At 41.5% G+C, this 19,319-nt stretch overlaps 1 protein-coding gene across 1 annotated transcript in view; it reads left to right on the top strand.

Moving 5' to 3' along the window:
- Positions 1–19,319, top strand: part of znf292b (zinc finger protein 292b) — a 43,778-nt gene that overhangs the window by 17,273 nt on the left and 7,186 nt on the right. Inside the window, exons 2-7 of the mRNA XM_030404876.1 lie at positions 5,034–5,188; positions 5,299–5,374; positions 5,763–5,898; positions 17,054–17,256; positions 18,217–18,353; positions 18,800–18,941. Of these exons, the coding sequence (XP_030260736.1) occupies positions 5,034–5,188; positions 5,299–5,374; positions 5,763–5,898; positions 17,054–17,256; positions 18,217–18,353; positions 18,800–18,941 (849 nt within the window). The remainder of the gene's footprint in view (positions 1–5,033; positions 5,189–5,298; positions 5,375–5,762; positions 5,899–17,053; positions 17,257–18,216; positions 18,354–18,799; positions 18,942–19,319) is intronic.

Here is a 19,319-nt window from a genome sequence, read left to right as displayed (position 1 = left end):
GTAACTTCCCTTCAGACCAATACAAGAAGGAAGGACATCTACCTGGCCATAAAGGAGATGTTAACAAAGCGAGGAATAGAGCCAAACCAAGTGGTTTCAATAACCACAGATGGAGCCCCTGCCATGCTAGGGAGAGAGAAAGGAACTGTGGCAAGAATGAAAGAGGACAATCCTGAGCTAATCTCTTACCATTGCATTATTCATCAATCTGTCCTATGCTCCACCCTGTCAGATGAGCATGCTGAGGTGATGAACACAATGATGAAAATGATAAATTTTCTCAGGGCATCATCTTCTTGTCAGCATCGCATGCTCAGGGAATTCCTCAAAGAAGTCAATGCAAACGCTGATGATCTTTTGCTTCACAACAATGTAAGATGGCTCAGCAAAGGCAGGGTGCTCTGCGATTTTGGTCCATCAGAAAAAGTTAGATTTTTTACTGTGAAAACCACAAATATGTTTAATGAACCAATTGCATTAGTTATAATTCCAAGTTATGATTCCAATTCCATTTTGTTTTCTGCGCGTCTCCGGATCTCCTCAGACCCGAACAGACTCGGTCCGGACTCTTTTAGTCTCATTAATCCACAACAGTCAGTTTAGATGCACAGAACAGAACGGGACCGAACCGCTGGCAAAATCCCGGTCCTACTCGCGCCGCTTCAGGTATAAATCCGCTTGTTTCTTAAGGTGGGGGTTCGTGGTGGGCTCTGCAGTGATTGGCTCTGGTGCGCACGTGACTGTGGGGGCTACGGTTAGCAATGCTAGCGGAATTCGTAAAGCATTTCTGAAATAGATTATTAACGGTATCATTGCAGTCCACACAAATGCGACGTTGCACACCCTTGAACCACGCAGCAGCCATGCGGAAACTCTCAGGTCAGTCTGATCCTGATCTGCAGAGATATTTGAGGCACACACACACACACACACACACACACACACACACACACACAGATTCCTTGCTTTTATAGAGAGATGAAAAAAAGATGGATAATGTGGCCTTTTTGGTTGATCCACTTCACACCTGAATGAACTGAATACTAAGCCACAGGGACAATTCAATATGTGAACTGATGACAGCTGTCCGCTCCTTTCAGAGGAAACTTCCCAGCAGTGCAGGAACAGGTTAAGGGACAGAGAGATGTGTCTTCTTTTGTTGACTTTGTTGATAAGCTAATTGAAAACTTCAGCAAACATTTTGACAGCTTTGGACAGTCGCTCACCATGGTCATTCAGAACCCATGTCTAATCACTGATGTCAGAGGGTTCACAAAGGAAGTCACACAGCAATTCAATTGGGCAAATGCTGGGCTTCTCCAGATGCAACTGGTTGATCTCCAAGCAGATGTGGTCCTGAAAGAGCAGTTTGGATGAACTGACCCTGCCACTTTGTGGTTCCAAATGGTCTCTGAGACAGCTTTACCAGGTCTGAGGAAAGTAGCCCTGTACATCTTGACCATGTTTGGCTCCACATACAGCTGTGAGGCAGCTTTCTCCACAATGAACATAATTAAAATTAAATATCGCTCACTAATGAGCCTGGAACGAAGTTACAGAAACAGGGAGACTAAAGCTGCTGCTACACTTTACTTTTTTATTTTTTTATTTTTTTTTAAGTATTTTTTTGGCCTTTTTATGGCTTTATTGATAGGTCAGCTGAAGATATGACAGGAAACAGGGGGAGAGAGGGGGAGTGACAAGCAACAAAGGGGGCCGCGCCGGGAGTCGAACCCAGGTCCGCTGCAGAGCCTCGGCACATGGGACGTGCGCTCTACCAACCGAGCTAAACAGCGCCCCACTTTTTTTTCATGTTTTCATGAAATGAAGCACTTTATTTTAAGATGCACATTTTAAATAGCGTTTAAAATGCAGCCCTTTAACTTGATATTAGAAGATTCTTCATAGGCTATAACACTGTATCTAAAGTAGTGTATTATGTATGTTTCAATGTTAACAATACATTTTGTTAAAATGTTTTTAACTTGTATTTTCCTTGATTTGAGAGTCCATTGTTGATTACAGACGTTGATACAACTACTGGGCCACTTCTGTATCACAATCATAACGCAAGTTAGACATTATGATGTTCCAGACATTTGCTTGAGGAGATTTTCTCTAACTGGACCTTTTCAAATGTTGGTTGAATACCCTTGCCGTATGAGAAGAAAGGATCCCGGTGGACAGCTTTTACGGATGCAGTCACGGTATTTATTGCTAAAGATATGGTGCTCGTATATACAGTGGAAAAGCCGGAGGTCCATCCACATGCTGAAAATGCCGCCCTTTGATCGCTATGGAGCCAGAACGGTGACTTTAAAATTTGGCATCCCAAAAAAAAATTGGCATTGAAAACAAAACCAGTACTGAAAAAAGAAACATTGTCATTGAAACATTTGTATTGAAAACAGTTGTATTGGCATTGAAACAAGTATTGGCACTGAAAAAAGAAAGTAATTCAAATAATTCAAATGCGAAAATCTTATCATTTTATTTTATAGGGATTTTTTTGTATTTTTCAATGACAATCTTCAGATTTTTTCTTCATGTCCCTTTTTTTCAGTGACAGATTTTTTTTACAATGTCAGTTTTTTTTTCAGTGTCACTGATTTTCAGTTTCAACTTTCTGTCACTGTTTTGGCGTCGAGATGGAGGGGCCTGAGGGGAGGGGCAAGTAGAGCGCGGTTTGCATATCATTTGAGAAGGTAATGGCAGCAGCCTGAGGGAAGGCGGGGCTGGACAGTCCAGCCACAATACCGTTGTACCCGGCCGTCTCTGGGCAACACAGAGTCCAACTTCGGTCGGACTTTTCTTCAAGCTCTCTCCTGATGTGCCCAAGTCTCTGTGTATCTGGTTCTGTCCCGGAGCTCCCGAGTCCCCGAGCTCCCGATGCATATGGAGTGTGGTAGTAGTACCAGGACGCCGAGCACGGAGCATTAGCCACAGTTAGCACAACAGTAGAACAGCCTGTTGCTCCGAGCCGGGGCTGCCTCGCCGACTGCAGCGCTCTGGTCTGCTCCCCGAGCTCTGTGCCACCGCACCGCTACCGGAGACCGGAGCTCCCCTATAAACTCAGTTCATGTGAATAATATCACTATTCCTACAATGACTCCTTTGAGTCAAGTGAATAAACTCAACAAGTCAGTATGCGGGTAAAGTCAGCTGTGATTGTGCTACTGTGGTTCATACAACAGTACAACAGACGGCTGTAATCAAGTAACAGACACATATTTTCAGAACTGACTGACTTTTCTCCAAGCACTCTCTTTTATTGTCCGGTCTCTGTATGCGTGTGCAGCGGTGCGGTGGCACAGAGCTCGGGGAGCAGACGGAGCGCTGCTGTCGGCGAGGCAGCCCCGGCTCGGAGCGACACAGCTGAGGCTAATGCTCGTTAGCTCCATACTACTACCGCACTCCACGCTCAGGAGCTCCAGTCTCCGGTAGCGGTGCGGTGGCACAGAGCTCGGGGAGCAGACCAGAGCACTGCTGTCGGCGCTGCAGCCCCGGCTCTGATTTTTTTTACAATGTCAGTTTTTTTTCAGTGTCACTGATTTTCAGTTTCAACTTTCTGTCACTGTTTTGGCATCGAGAGGGAGGGGCCTGAGGGGAGGGGCAAGTAGAGCGCGGTTTGCATATCATTTGAGAAGGTAATGGCAGCAGCCTGAGGGAAGGTGGGGCTTGACAGTCCAGCCACAATACCGTTGTACCCGGCACAGAGCTCGGGGAGCAGACCAGAGCACTGCTGTCGGCGCTGCAGCCCCGGCTCGGAGCAACAGGCTGTTCTACTGTTGTGCTAACTGTGGCTAATGCTCCGTGCCCGGCGCCCCGGTACTACTACCACACTCCATATGCATATAGAGACCGAAGCTCAGGAGCTCCGGGACAGAACTAGATACACAGAGACTTGGACACATCAGGAGAGAGCTTGAAGAAAAGTCCGCGAGGTAGTTGGACTCTGTGTTGCCCAGAGACGGCCGGCACACAGGCCCCAAAATGGTGTCTTATAGCTGGACCGTCCAGCCCCGCCTTCCCGCAGGCTGCAGCCATTACCTTCTCAAATGATATGCAAACCATGCTCTACTTGCCCCTCCCCTCAGGCCCCTCCCTCTCGACGCCAAAACAGTGACAGAAAGTTGAAACTGAAATCAGTGACACTGAAAAAAAAACTGACATTGTAAAAAAATCTGAAGATTGTCATTGAAAAATACAAAAAAATCCCAATAAAATGATAAGATTTTCGCATTTGAATTATTTGAATGACTTTCTTTTTTCAGTGCCAATACTTGTTTCAATGCCAATACAACTGTTTTCAATACAAATGTTTCAATGACAATGTTTCTTTTTTCAGTACTGGTTTTGTTTTCAATGCCAATTTTTTTTTTTGGATGCCAAATTTTAAAGTCACCGTTCTGGCTCCATAGATCGCTGTCTTCAGGTTCATCCAATGTAAGGCCTAATGCAATAAAGTGATGTCGGTGAATTTTCAAGAGTATGAGTATATGAGCGCAGTATCGGTGCATCCCTACAAAAAAAAAAAACGGCACCTCTCCCCATGAGTGAGAGTCAGGCAGCATTATGTTTACCGATGGTAATTATATAATTACGTAATTTAGTGCAAAAATAGTAACTTTGTCACTTTCCAGTATGTGTGGTGGGTCAGGATCTTAATTACTACACATTATAACTGATCCATTTGATTATAAACACTCAGTGAGTACATGTTTAGATGAACTGGAGGACCCGGGGGAAACATATTGGAAAAAAACTCACACGTCATCATCATGACGTGTACCGTCTCGCCTCTTTTGGATTTGCAGTGCCAGCTTGCTGTGTGAATTACACACTTATGCAGCTTAATGCTGGAGCTGCTTGGTTATGTGTGAACAAACACCAGGAAAGAATTGCTGAACCTCCGCTGCAGAGATAATATGGCAATTCTGTGTGAAAAGGGCTGCTGTTTGTAAAAGCTATCAGCACAAACAGGGTCTCTATGCTTGTTCAATAGGTGAGTAACTGTGGTTCCCTCTCTGCAGACACTTCTGGAATATGCAGGCCGTTGGAGGATAGAGGAAGAGCCTCTGCCGCTGGTGGAAGTGTACATAGTCGCCCTGCTGAGTTACGCCCAGGCATCTCAATACCTCTCCCTGCAGTGTGAAAATGTTCCTCTTGTGGTTGAGAGGCTCTCAATGTAAGTACTAGTAAAGTGTGATTAATTGCAGATAAAATGTAGAGCTCTCGCCCATAATGGATAATTATAATCAATATAATGTTTTTCTTGATTGTTCTTTTATCCTGTAGGAGTTTTGTGGAGCTTTTACTCTCACTGAAGGAAATTCCAGATGGCTTATGGAAGGATTTCAGATCATCTGTGCAGGTAAAGCTGAGAATTCACACTTAATAATACTTGTTTTGCACCCCATGACAAGGCATTGTCACCTACACCTTCCTGTGATTACAGTATTAATATAAATCCTTGACACGGTCCACTGAACTTGTCCATCTACACATTTATGATAGAAATTCTCAACGCTCAAGATGTCCATGCTTAACACTCATGTCAGATCTTCAGATTCAAGTGAGGAGAAAGGGCTTCAAACTAATTTTACTCCATCTGGCTTGTCAGCCTTGAGTGTGACTAAATGAGTGAACTTGCTTTATCATTTGCCTTTCAAACCCTACCAACACATCAAACCTCAAACCTCAGATCGTGACATACCCTCTGTATTGTGTCTTAAGTTCTGAAATTCTTTTGTTGGGTACAGTTTTCTTACAGTAAGCTGCAGGAGAATGGAATTGCACAGTTGTCTCTGCTGTCTGCTTTGGGCAAGTATGATGGTGTTTGGACCAACAGGGTCCTGCAAGGCCTTCTGTCAGATGAAAACCTACAGGCTGAACACGGTGAGTTCCTGTGCTGGTTAAATTTAAATGCTTCATTCAGCATGTAAATCTGCTCTGACAATCCCTTATCCTGGGTTTTCCTCTAAGAAAGAAAATCAGAAACCAGAAGATAGAAATGTGTATTTGATGTTTTATGTTTAATGAATGGGCTTCCTTGTTATGCATCAGTGTGAGAGAATACTGTTTCATCTGCATAAATGGACACCTTATTTTGTTACAGTAAAAGTAATTTCAGTATTCTATATTAGGTAGAACAGACAGTAACACTAGCCAATTTTCGACAGGGCACCAAGCCGCCAATTTGGCCGTCCTTTTGGCGGCTCGGTCCGCGGTTTTAGACAGAGGCCGGCAAATTGGGGGTCTGTTTTGGTCTCCTCGGTCTCTGTAGCTGTTTGGTTGTGTTAGCTTGGTGTTGTTTCGGCAAGCTAAGAGCGGTCGCTACTTTCAAATTAAAAGCCCCCCGCTAAGAACCCAAAAACTCCAATGGGGTACAATATAAAGCTCTTATTTCGAAGTCATATTCGTTGTCACTGTTCACAGCCCAACTTCGAGCTTCACGTCACGTCACATGTTTACGCCTACCTCAGAGGCTTTTGGAAAAGGAGGAATATTACGCCTCCATTTTAGAAAGACAGGCCGGCACATTGCCGTCCTTACCTTGGAGCAAATGCGCCGCCTTTTCTATCTAAAAAGGGCTACTGAAGAAGACAGCTATTTGCTAGCAGTTGAAGATTAATGGAAGGGTGGACATGAAGAAGATATAGATATTGGTTGGTTCAACCTTAACATAAAGCATTGTGTTTTACAGGAAGAAGTCATGACTGTATCTCTCTATAAAAGCAAGGAATCTCTGTCTGTGTGTGTGTGTGTGTGTGTGTGTATGCCTCGAATATCTCTGCGGATCAGGATCAGACTGACCTGAGACTTTCAACATGGCTGCTGCGTGGTTCAAGGGTGTGCAATGTCGCATTTGTTTTGATTGCAATGATACCGTTAATAAATTATTTTATAAATGCTTTACAAATTCCACCGAGCATTGTCCACCAGAGCCACCACAGTCACGTGTGCACCAGAGCCAATCACTGCACACCGTAGCGACGCGGGCACCAGAGCCAATCACTGCACACCGTAGCGACGCGCACACCAGAGCCAATCACTGCACACCGTAGCCACGTGCGCACCAGAGCCAATCACTGCGGAGCCCACCGCGACCCTCCACCTTAAGAAACAAGCAGATTTATATCTGCAGCGGCGCGAGCAGGACCAGGATTTTGCCGGCGGTTCGGTCCCGTTCTGTTCTGTGCATCTAAACTGACTGTTGTGGATTAATGAGACTAAAAGAGTCCGGACCGAGTCTGTTCGGGTCTGAGGCGATCCGGAGACGCGCGGACAACAAAGTGGAATCGGAATCTGTGGATGTTCGTGTGTAGCTAGCTGCTAGCCGCTAGCTACACGGCCCACCTCCCAAGGTGACGGACCGAACGCACCGGCACGTCCAAAACCGGACCTAGGGTAAATAATGTCCGCCATGCTTTTTCGCGAACATTGCCGTCACTCACGTTTGCTTTGTGTCTAGTGCAGGAAGAAATGGTAAAAACAGGCTTTTGTCACGAAAGTGTCCAAGCAGCAAGTTTGGTTGTTGAGGAACAGGAAGTTGTGGGAGGGACGTAGGCTGATGAATGACAGGCAACGACGGTTGGTGTATAGACAGCGCTATTGAGAGTTGAGAGATTTGTGACATTTAGCGTGTTTGAAGTGTATAGTTAGTGTGTTATTTAGTGTTTGGTGTAGTGTGTTAAGTGTGTAGTGGAGTCGTTTTTTTGTTTAATGAGTCAAAACAATGAGGAGACGGCTGAATGTGGAGCTGGCAGTGCAGCTCTCCATTCAGCTGGAAGGAGCTCAGGCAGACCTGAGCATTGCCTGCATTTAAATGTAAATAGTTACATATAACTTTGTAAATTTTTTTAATGTATGCACAAATTTAGCAAACAACAATTTATATTTGCATTATAAGTAAAAAAGAAAAAAAAATGGTTAAACATATTTGTGGTTTTCACAGTAAAAAAATCTAACTTTTTCTACTCGGATTTTATGTTTTTTGTGTGATTTAAGGTCCATTGTGTTAATACAGTATGTCAAAATAAAAAAATAACTGTACAGTCACACATGTGAGGTTGTGCTGAAAATAATGGCACCAAGTAAATAGCTTTTAAGGTGAAATATAATGGTAAAATCAAAAATAGTCCAAAACGGCCAATTATACCCTGGAATAACGGATTTCACAACAAACCTAAATATCTGACGTCCCACCTTCGAACACAGCCTCATTTGGCCATCCATGAAAAAACTACTTAAAGGAGTCATCACCTGGTTTTTTACATATCCAGTCCCTCTTGGATTGCTTTGGATCAATTCTTAAAACTTATTAGAAAAAAAAGTAATTTAAAAAATCAAACCATAGAGCTTGTTCTGACACTTTTTCATACCGCGACTTTCTCACGCGAGATTATGCGCGAGGTTTTGACTGGTCCGGATGAGCGTTGTATTAATATGTAATGAGGCGCGCGTTGATTGGCCGCAGGAAGGACAGAGCCAGAATAGGAGGCTAGTCTGCATGCACACAGACTCCTAAACATAAACAGCCGTCATGGCGCACACACTAAATGACGAACCTTACGGAATTCAGGCATTTATGTACGAGCCGGAGTCGGAACCTGAACGGGTGAGTGAAGAGGCAGAGACGGTGGAGAGACACTTTTACAGCAGGATGTCTCTGAATGGTAAATTCTTTTTTTTTTCCTTCTTAGTTTTCACACTTGTGTTTTACATGTAAGACCTGAGTTTTAATGCTGGTGGTCACGATGTATGGCGTGAAAATGACAGAGAAATAGGCAGAATAGTCTGGCTGAGGACGGCTGTGAGCCGATGCTTATGCGAGCTTGTTTGGAAAAAGAGCAAAAGCGAAAAAAATGAGCCACTTTCAAACTCCAGCTTTTCAGGCAAGTTTCAACTGAGGTCCAACACCAATATGCATGATTTAACGAGAGAAATTGCGATTTCCGGGTGATGACTCCTTTAACCTCCCACTTTTTTATAGGAATACATTTTTCTTACGTGCACTGCACTAGTTTAAGTATAAAAAGACAAAGAAATATGTTGGGTTTTTTTAGGCGTAAAATATGATTGTGAGTGTAAAAAGGGTTTCAAATGTATTTTTCATTTCAGCTCGACTTAAATGACACTACACGCAAAAACATAACATGTTGACATATCGTTTGACTACATAAAGGGATGACATTGTGATTTCAGTCAGAGGATATTTTTGTTTCTCTCATTGGAAACAGGAATTATGGTTTCACTCTAGTGTCTAAAATTATGACTTCGGTACGATACCTGCCTAAAATATCTCGATACCGATACTGAAACGATACCACGGCGGAAAACTAAATATCATCAAAAGTAATGGCATAAATTTTAGATGACAGAATGTGGAACTTGAATTTTTTTAAAATATTTTTGAATATATATTTTTGTAAAAGCTGCTGAGCTTTATCTTCTGTATCTGTATCCAAGAAGACAAGTGTCTTCTTGTTTTGTGCATTTGTCTTGTTTGCTCTCAGAGATTATTAAATAACCTGATTTTTCATTAAAAGCTCAGTGCCAGTAGTAGAAAAAAACAGCACATTAACTACAATTTTGTTCAGCATAAAAATAATGATCATAAATGACATTAACTGGAAAGTCTGGCGATTCATAAAATAAGATAATACTTTGTTCGTCCCACAAAGGAGAAATTTGCAATTTGCATTTCATTATGATAAAGTTCAAACCCTGGATGATTAGCCTGCAAACTACATTAGTGCACTAAAGTACAACACAAATGACCCAGACCTGGTGGAGGTTTGTGCTCTAATCAGACCATTTTCTAATAATATAAATTACAATATATATGATAAATAATTGACAAAAATGCACATGCTATGATAATATTACTAGTACTGATTGACTTTAAATAGATAATTTAAGTAGTGTTGTTGATCAGCATACTTGTGAACACCAGCGCATGTTATGGTTAAGTTCATGTTACCAGTGTGAACGTTGTATTGTTTGCATACAGAGATGTGTGGAACCACATCGGACTGTTAAACAGTTAGCTTTACCCCTGACTGCCTCCTGCAACTCTGATGGTGAAAAAAGTTCACTTGTCACAAAAAAAAACTCGCTTGACTTCCATCCGGGGGCTATTTAACGTTATCTATCGCTAACCTGCAGCTATTTGAACTCTTTGAACAAGTCCGCATATCTGTCAGCTGAGAGTGGCATGAGTGCTCCTCCCTACCGTCCTGGGCTTGTTGAAAAAGCCGACGCACGGAGCAAAATATGCCCACATAGCCCGTCTGTAAACGATGCTTTAAATCTGTAATGACCAAGAGAGCCAACACGTCTGTGTCGCTCTGCTCTGTGACTGTCTGTCACTGTGAAACCACGCCCACTCTGTCTGCAGACAGTGAGGAAGCAGAGAGAAGCTGCACACAGACACACTGCCCCACTGTCGCACAAAGTTCATAAAGTACCGATACTAATAAAACTTGAAAAAAGTATTGTTCTTAACGGCTGGGTACCGCTGTACCTTTCTAGTATCGGTTTACCGTGCAACACTATTTCACTCTGCCCTCATATCCTCTTGCAACTCCACTGCAGTGTGAGACTGAAACAAAGTGGAATACGGTTTTATGTCTGACAAGACCAACATTACTGTTAAAATAATTCTGCGATAATTTATAACTGGAGGAAGGAGATCGGAGTCAGCTCAAAGTTCAAACAAGGTTTTAATCTTGTACAAGAGGAGCATTCACAAAGCAACACGCAGGTCTGTTACAAAGTGAAGACTCAATGTCTGAGGAGAAAAGCATGGTATTTATCTGTCTCTGTGGGTGTGTTTTCACTCTAGTAGTTACTAATTTATGTCTTGCACTTAAAGGAATAATTCACAGAGAAGGAAGTGATAACCTTCAGTGGTCACTCAATATCTTACATAGGTCATATAACAACACAAAGGGTCATAAAACAACCTAAGACAAGGTCACAAGTTACAGGTCATGTTAAACAGTTACATTGAACATTCCTATGTAAGAATTCAGTTCACATCTCTCCTTATAAAGTACAAAATTTCCATCACAATTACCTGTTTGGTCATTAAACCAAGTGAAGTGTCAAGCATCACAGCCTTGCAGAGAAGACAGAGAAGAATCCCTGCAACAGGCCCTGAAATACTTTTGAGGATATATAATGTATGACACAAAATACAGAGGAATGCTGAGATAGAGCCTGCATTGTTACGTTACGTAATGAAAGGAGTCATTATCATAGGCCGACCTCCACTGCGCAATGATAGGAGATATCAGAGAGGGGGGCGTTCATCCCCGAGGTGAAGTTCGGTGTGTCCAACGGAGAGACAGCAGTGTTTCGCAAAGTTGTCGCTCAGAGCTAGACACGCAATTGCTCTGTTGTTAGTTGTATAAATCAACATAAGTGCCTATATTCTGTCGCAGCTACAGAACAACAGAAGAGACTGTGGTTGTGTTTCATTTTTAATGACAACGTGACGGCTGCGGTTCGTGTTAGCTTGTATGTGTGTGCTAACCACTTCACATCGGACTGCTTCAGTAAGAAGTGTCAGTACAAAGCTGGCTTTGCCTCAACACTGACCCTCGTAAAAGGATCAGTCTCACCCATACCGGACCCAGCACCTGCACCAGAGCCACCGATAAGTGTCGCCGCGGTTTGATAGTATTTACAGTTGCCTACGAGTATGGTGAAGTCAGCTGGAAATTGGCTAACTAGTTAGATCCACTTTGGTCTGCTATGCAATGGCGTTTGAAGCGAGTTTGATATTGATAATATTACGATGGAGCTTGGTTGTCACGGTAGAAAGTCTGGAAACGTGCAGACTGGAGACAGAGACGATGCGAACAGTGTATAATAGCTTGGAGACTGTGTTGGAGACAAACACAGCTTTCACTAGCTGTTAGCCATTAGCTACATGGTAGTAACTAACAACACATAAAACAAACTAACATTATTCAGCCACACTAACCATTCTGAAACGTCCTGCTGCAGCCGCAGAGTCTGTGCTTCTTCTGCAGCCTCTCCTCCTGGGTCCGATTCTGGGTCAAACTGGTTCGGTTGAACGAAAAAATCTCCGAGCCATAGTGTTACATCCACCGTAAACATTAGTGCATGCTACCGTTAGCATAAGGGGCTTCCTCTCCCTGAGAATGACGTAGCAGGCGAGGCTCCCCAAGTAGGCGTTGACAGACGGAGCTCATTAGCATTTAGAGGTCAAGGGTTCGACATAACCCATGGCCCGGGGCCAGTAAAAGGTCCAGGGCATGTCACTGGCCCGCCTGGGCCAGTGACTGACCCGCCGGAATCGCTGATTACACTGATTGGCCAGTCACTGCCCGTACGACAATCGTGATTCGCTAGAATGCATGCGGGAAATGCTTAGAGTGACGGCGGGAAAGTGATTCGGAAATATGTCGGCGAAGGAGTGCTACGAGTCCGAGAGGAGGAAAAGGGGATTTCTCCCGAGGTGGAGGGATCAGTATACCTGGCTGAACCACCGCGGCCGCGTAATGTATTGTGAAGTAGGTCGGCAGTTTCCGGCGAAGGCTGACAGGGGCGTCGCACCCGTAGGGGATTTGGGTGTTTTACCACACTTTTCCCGGTGAGAGGGTTCAACACCCACAGTTTTCTGCCGTTTATCCGCAGTTTTGCACAAACGCCTCACTACAGTCGCTCATTTTCTCTGGCCGCTCTGTGTCTGCGCTCGCTGCAGCTGCCTCTTCTCCCCCTCCCTCTCCTGTTGCTGCTTCAAACATGACACCGGCTTTGGGACTGACCAGCTGATGATTGGCTGTTCTGCCTTAAGTCCCGCCTCTCTTGCTGTGTTAGATTTATTGTTCAGCTCGTGCTGATGATGCGGGAACAAACGTAAAATACCAAATAATAGCCGGGCGTTTATTTGTTTCAATCACTTAACAGACCAGGCGTTTTTTGGGACAGGCGTTTAATTCCCTCCTCACAAAAATCTGGGATGAAAATGTCACAAACTTCGCCAGCTTCTCTGTGAATTCTCTGGCATCCTTCTGGGCACAACACGTGAAAAAGGCGAAGAAGAAAAACGTGCAGTGTCAGTGGTCGCGTCTTCTTCCTTGATGTTTTTTCAAAATAAATTAGACTCGGCATTTATTTGGAACCAACTGTTTTATAATGTTTTTATGTGTTTACAGCTGCTAATGTATGTAACGTATGTTACTGTGATGATACATGAGTTAAATATTGAATATGTCTATATTAACCACATCACGTAACTGTGATTTTTGATAATCTAAGTACTAATAATAACAATCATGACAAAAAATTAACAACAGGGTGTCCGCGGGGTTGTAAAAGGTATTAAAAGGTAGTAAATAAAATTAGCAAAAATTAAGGCCATTAAAAAGTATTAAAAGTAATAAACGTCATCTGACGAGGTATTACATTTTCGAACCACTAATTATGAGTTGCAGGCCTATCTCCTAAAAATCGTGTGAATTTAGTTATATAAATTATATGTGCGAGTAGGACCTGAGAGGTATCGATGATGTGACGTGCGACACGCTAAGACTATTAGCGCCCTCAGTCTATGCTCCAACTGGATAGCGCACAGCTGGCTTGCTTCCAAAAGTTTGCAAAAGTTCGCTACTATTGACGAAGTCATGGGGAAATGTAATTTTTCGGACCTCTGGTTAGAGGACTCTAGATTTAAAGACTGGCTTAGGCCAGTAGTTGGTGACCGGCGAGAGGCTTATTGCCACGTCTGTAAAAAGACAATGAATATCACCTGGATGGGAGTGCGCAAGGCACGGGTCGGGTATTGGTAAACATGATGACCGGCCACCGCTGTCGATGTGTTTTATGTCTGTGTCTTCATGTCACTCTGCACGTCGTCCATTCATTTGTGACGATGGAACTTCACTCAAAGACGAGCTTCTACAAGTCACCGTTTAAGTTGAGTGACTGAAATCCTCATCATCCCATTCAAAGCCTGCAACAGGAGACTCATCGAACCAGGGTGAAGTTAGTTTCAGGTTGGATATTCGGCGGATATTCACTCGGGTCCAGTCGGCGACTTCACTGAGGTTCACCCAGTGTGAGTAGCAGGAGGACGGTTAGCTCACCTCCCAGAGCCTCGCACTGAATCGCTGGAAACAGATTTAGGGGCCATCATCAAATTACTTAGCATTAATATATTAATACAAAATAATTGCATTTTTTTTCGATATCTTCCATGTCATGTCCCAGTGACTCCAAACCAGCAGCAGATTGTATTAGTAAACTGGATGAATGAGACACACCTATGAATTTTATTTTGTCATGTGGCCCACTGACTTCACAAACAGATTCTGTTTCCATAAAAAATATATAATGATAAAGAAAATAATGGTAAAAAAGTTCTCTAATGCTCAGGAGGTTAACATATTTTCAAGCAGTAATGTCAGCTTCTACACTATTTTGTCTCATGTCTTAGATTCTGATTCTGAAATTCTGTAAATGATTTTTTTTCCAAAAATCTCACCAGTAGTCACCATTTAAAGGGTTATTTTTCAAAATTGCCATCCCGTACCGGCCCCGGAGAAGTGGTGTGTGCTCTTCCTACACATAACAATGAAATAATTTTTTTGTCGTGGGTTAGGATTAAATAACAAATAATTGTGTATAGGTCAGTGTTTTTATTTAGGCAAAAAAGTAATAAAGTATCCAGTAATAATAGGTACTTGATTTGAATTTTAAGCATTGCTACACTTATTCACTCAGAAAGTTAAATAACAAAATGACAGTAATCTGTTACCTTATAATTAGTTACCCCCAACACTGAAGTTTGAAAGGTTGCCACTGCAGTTGCAGCTCGAAGTCGTGTTGGTATTAAAAAATATTATGAAGGTATTAAAAAAAGTATTAAAAGGTATGAAATTCAACTTAAAATATGCTGTATATACCCTGAACAAAGACTGCAGATCACGATAAGAAGCTGCAACTGGCAGTGAGCTGCTTTCTTTCTGTTAGCAGTGAAGTGATGTACTCCATGACAGAACATTATAAAATATGATAATGTATAAAATAACATTTAATGGTAAAAAAAAAAGTACAGTTGCAGTAGGCTTCTATTACAAATATGCAGCATATATATAGTTTATTATTATTATTATTATTTATTTATTTTTATTTTTTTTATTTTATTTTTTTTTTTCTGCATATTCTTGACTTTGAATGTTAGCTGCTGTAAAGCATTTCTGTTTCTGATTCATATATTATGCAGTCAGTTGTCCATATTTTAAGTTAAATTAAACGTATCAAGACAGATGTCACATTTACATGTCAGGGTGTGGTTATTAGACACAGATTCAATATTTAAGTGTCATTTATCATCACAGTAACAGCATTACATATGCCGTCGTGATGGTTCAGCCAGGTATACTGATCCCTCCACTTCGGGAGAAATAATGGTACTGTTTGTACAGTGCTTTCAGAACATCAATCACCTGAAAAATGATGGCAAAATTATAGGAGTGAGAGAAATGATACATCTCAAAATATTAAATATGTTGTAATTTCAATTTTGAAATTTTGATACTTGTTATTATGCAAACCCCTATTACTTTTTGCCATCATTGCCAGATCATACTGATTTTGCAGGGACAGACTCTCTAAACAATTAAATGGGAACAATGTCAATAAATAAACAAGTCTTTTATTTTTTTTAAAAAAACAGTCATTTTAAATTTTTTCTTGGCTGGGCCACTAAAATTACACATGGGGCCAGTAAAACTCGAATCTACTGGCCAAGCGGGCCAGTAAGAAAAAAAGTGTTATGTTGGACACTGAAGGTGCAGGCACAGAAACACACTGCTGTGAATAGAACTCAGCAGAGCGACTTTTAGACAGCTGGAATTCAGGACCACGGATGTGTTTGGGGCAATACATATCGAATACAGAGTTGTTGGACCTCTGACAGCTGTGTGAAATTGATGAAAAACAGTATAATATGGGACCTTTAATTATTTATAAAAGAAAATGCTATAGTTGAGGAATGTATCCAAATAGTATATTAACATAAGAGTCTGGTAGCTCCACCCTCTTCCTAAATAGCTTGTCATATTTTTAAGATATATAAAGTTATGATTAATAATCTAATAGAGAGGAAATTATCTATATTATTTTTTAATTGTTTGAAATCTTGATAGAACCTCATGTTTGTTTTTTGCGTTATTCTTTTGAAGTCTCCTAGATTTATTGAGGAAAACTAACCAAGATTAATCTTAATGTTTTTCTTTTTTGCACAAGACACCTTTTTGAGAACAAATTAAATGCATCATAATAGAATACATTCTCTCAAAAAAAAATCACATCTGGGCAGCCATACTAAAACAAGCTGTGCATGTTTTTGGTAGTTTGCCCTAGTATAGTTTTACAGTCTTTCGGAGGAAAAGTTGTCATTGTAGTTCATTCCAGTAGTAAGGTGCATAGAACCAGAAATCAGTGTTCTCCACTGTAGAGTTGTGATCATGAAAATTTAATGATGCAATGATTTTTAACTGTGTGCTATGAATACTAGGAATGGTATGCTGAGGTGAACACTTATGCGCATTTTTATAGCGCTTTTCCCGTCTAACGAGACTCAAAGCGCTGTACAATACATGCCACATTCACCCACACATTCATACACTGATGACGGAGGCTGCCATGCAAGCCGCCAACTGCTCATCAGGAGTCCAGTATCTTGCTCAAGGACACTTCGACATACAACTAGAGGAAGCCGGGATTCAAACTGGTGAACTTCCGATCACTAGACGACCCGCTCTACCCACTGAGCCACAGCCGCCCAGAGTAACAGTCATTGCATTGTGGTTGATTAATCACAAAACATCACTTAGAAGTTAAGTCCTTTTTTTCCTGTGAAATGTAATTTGATCCAGTATACATGATAACCTTATATAGTGTGGTTCCAGTGTTTCTATTAAACTGATGTGTACTCTTGTTCCATAAACAATTAAGTCACCATTTATACAGTCAGAACAAAGAGTCATTGTTGATATTTCCTGGTTTTCAGTTGAAGAGTTCCTGATGCAGGAGGGGCTGGTCCTGTTGGAGATGAGAGTGAAGCAGTTGATGAAGGAGAATCAGATGGGGAAGGCTCTCCTGCTGGCAAAGACTTGCTGTCAGAGTCCTGCCTTCCAAGAGAAAGGATCTTTCAAGCAGATGTACCTCGTCTGCTTATGTGCTACCTCAGAACAGGATCAGCTTATGGACGAGGTAAGTGCAGCTACTTAGTTGAGGGTACTACATGCACTTGTATATGATTTTCTTGTTAAGTCTGAAGAAAGAGCTTTGCCAAGTGTGACTTGTGCATAAAATATCTGATCATGCCTAGCAATGCTTTGCACTATATTGGTTAAATCAAGCAGACCACTGTTACCATACCCTACCACTCAGAAGTTTGGTGTTTTCCATGAAAACTCAAGGCCTTAACTCATCAAACAATTTCCCAAATGAGTAGAGAATACATCATTAGTTCTTGTTTGGATCTGTGCCTTGAGTCATTATCCTGTTGTAAGATACATGATCCCTTTAACCTTGTACAAATGTCCCACTTAACCAACATCAAAGAACTCCAGATCATATGGCATCCATCATGCTGAAAGATGGAGTCACTCCCCCAGCATCTTTATATTTGTTGTCTCACAAACGTTATTCTATGTGATGTCAAGACCTCTAACTTGGATCTGTCCATCCATAACACTTTTACCTTCTTCCTCTGTCCAGTGTCTGTGTTCTTTTGCCTGTAATAATCCTTTCCTTTTTATTGGCCAGTCTACCATAATAATAAAGTGTTTTCTAATCATCAATTAGCCTTTTAACTTGTGAACCAAAACTTTTGGGTCTTGTTAATGGAATAGAATTACTTTATTGATCCCAGACTGGGAAATTATTTAAAATGGACTAAATATATGGACTTAATATAAATGTCCTGAAATGAGCCTTTGATAACTGGACTGTGCAGTACACATTGCTGCAGGCCTTACTTGTCTGCTATTTTTGCAGTACTATCTACGGTGCTTGTATTTTGTGTAGCTTTGACTGCAATACATCCCTCATACACAAGATGGCAGACCATACTTAAACGCATTCTGTGAGTCTATTGGAGGCATGTATGGTGTCTTTATTGTGTGTGTGTGTGTGTGTGTGTGTGTGTGTGTGTGTGTGTGTGTGTAGCTTTCAAAGGAGGACTGTCGTGACGTTTTAGAGATGATTTGCAATCTGGAGTCGGATGGAGATGAAAGGGCAGCTCTCACCTTATGCTCGGCCTTCCTGACCCGACAGCTTCTTCAGGGAGATACATACTGTGCTTGGTAAGAGAACACAAGTATCCCCGTCTGATGCATCTATGGAGGGTTTCCTTGTTTAGAGGAAGGGTAACCCTTAAACACCCTAAAAACAGGATTCTGAACAGAATGTACACCTGTGTTTAAATGATATTATTTAGGCTGTAGGTTTATCCCACTCATAAGCACCTATAATACATAAATATGAAATATTAAAATATGATATGCTGCTAATGTGAAGATAATTGTACTGAAAAAGAACATTTTGTTTGAGTTTATTGCAGAATTGATCTGCATATGTTCATTCAGGCCAAATGAACCAACAGAGTACAAAGTCAATATGAAGTGTTGCATAATCAGTGGTTGATAAAACTCTGCTGTTATTCGTTTGTTTCCTTCTGTGTTAATGAATGGATACATTGAAAAGCTGATTGTCAGTATTAAGATATTTATCTTATGCCTTTTTTTATCAGGGAGCTCACTTTGTTTTGGAGCAAGCTGCTGAAACGATTAGAACCATCAGAGCAGGCCTTCCTCAACAGATGTCGCCAGATGTCCTTACTTTCAAAAACCGTGTACCACATCCTGTTCCTCATCAAGGTCATCCAATCAGAGGTCAGTAAACAGTGATCTGCGGTGGTATAGTAAAAAGAAAAAAAGTTATTATCTCCCCTTAACTCTCAATTATGACAAAAGTAGAAAGCCCTAGACAAATGGAAATGTTTTGTTCCATATTTGGAACATATTAAGCCTGTGAATTTTAGTTAAGATGAAGCAGACTACAGCAGCTACCTCCAGAGAACATTGTACACTTTTTAAATATCTATATATCTATCTAATAATCTACAGTGATTATCTATCTACGCATGTCTACAGTGGTTAAGTTGTTGATTCAGGGTACTTTACTCCTTAAATGCATTAAAAAGTGGGATATGTAGATTTGTGATGCATTAAATGGTAACAATTATGATCAAAATAGTAATAGTATTTCTT

The sequence above is a fragment of the Sparus aurata genome, chromosome 22 (genome assembly GCF_900880675.1).
Source record: "Sparus aurata chromosome 22, fSpaAur1.1, whole genome shotgun sequence".
Classification (NCBI taxonomy): domain Eukaryota; kingdom Metazoa; phylum Chordata; class Actinopteri; order Spariformes; family Sparidae; genus Sparus; species Sparus aurata.
This window is presented reverse-complemented; position numbering and strand designations above follow the sequence as displayed.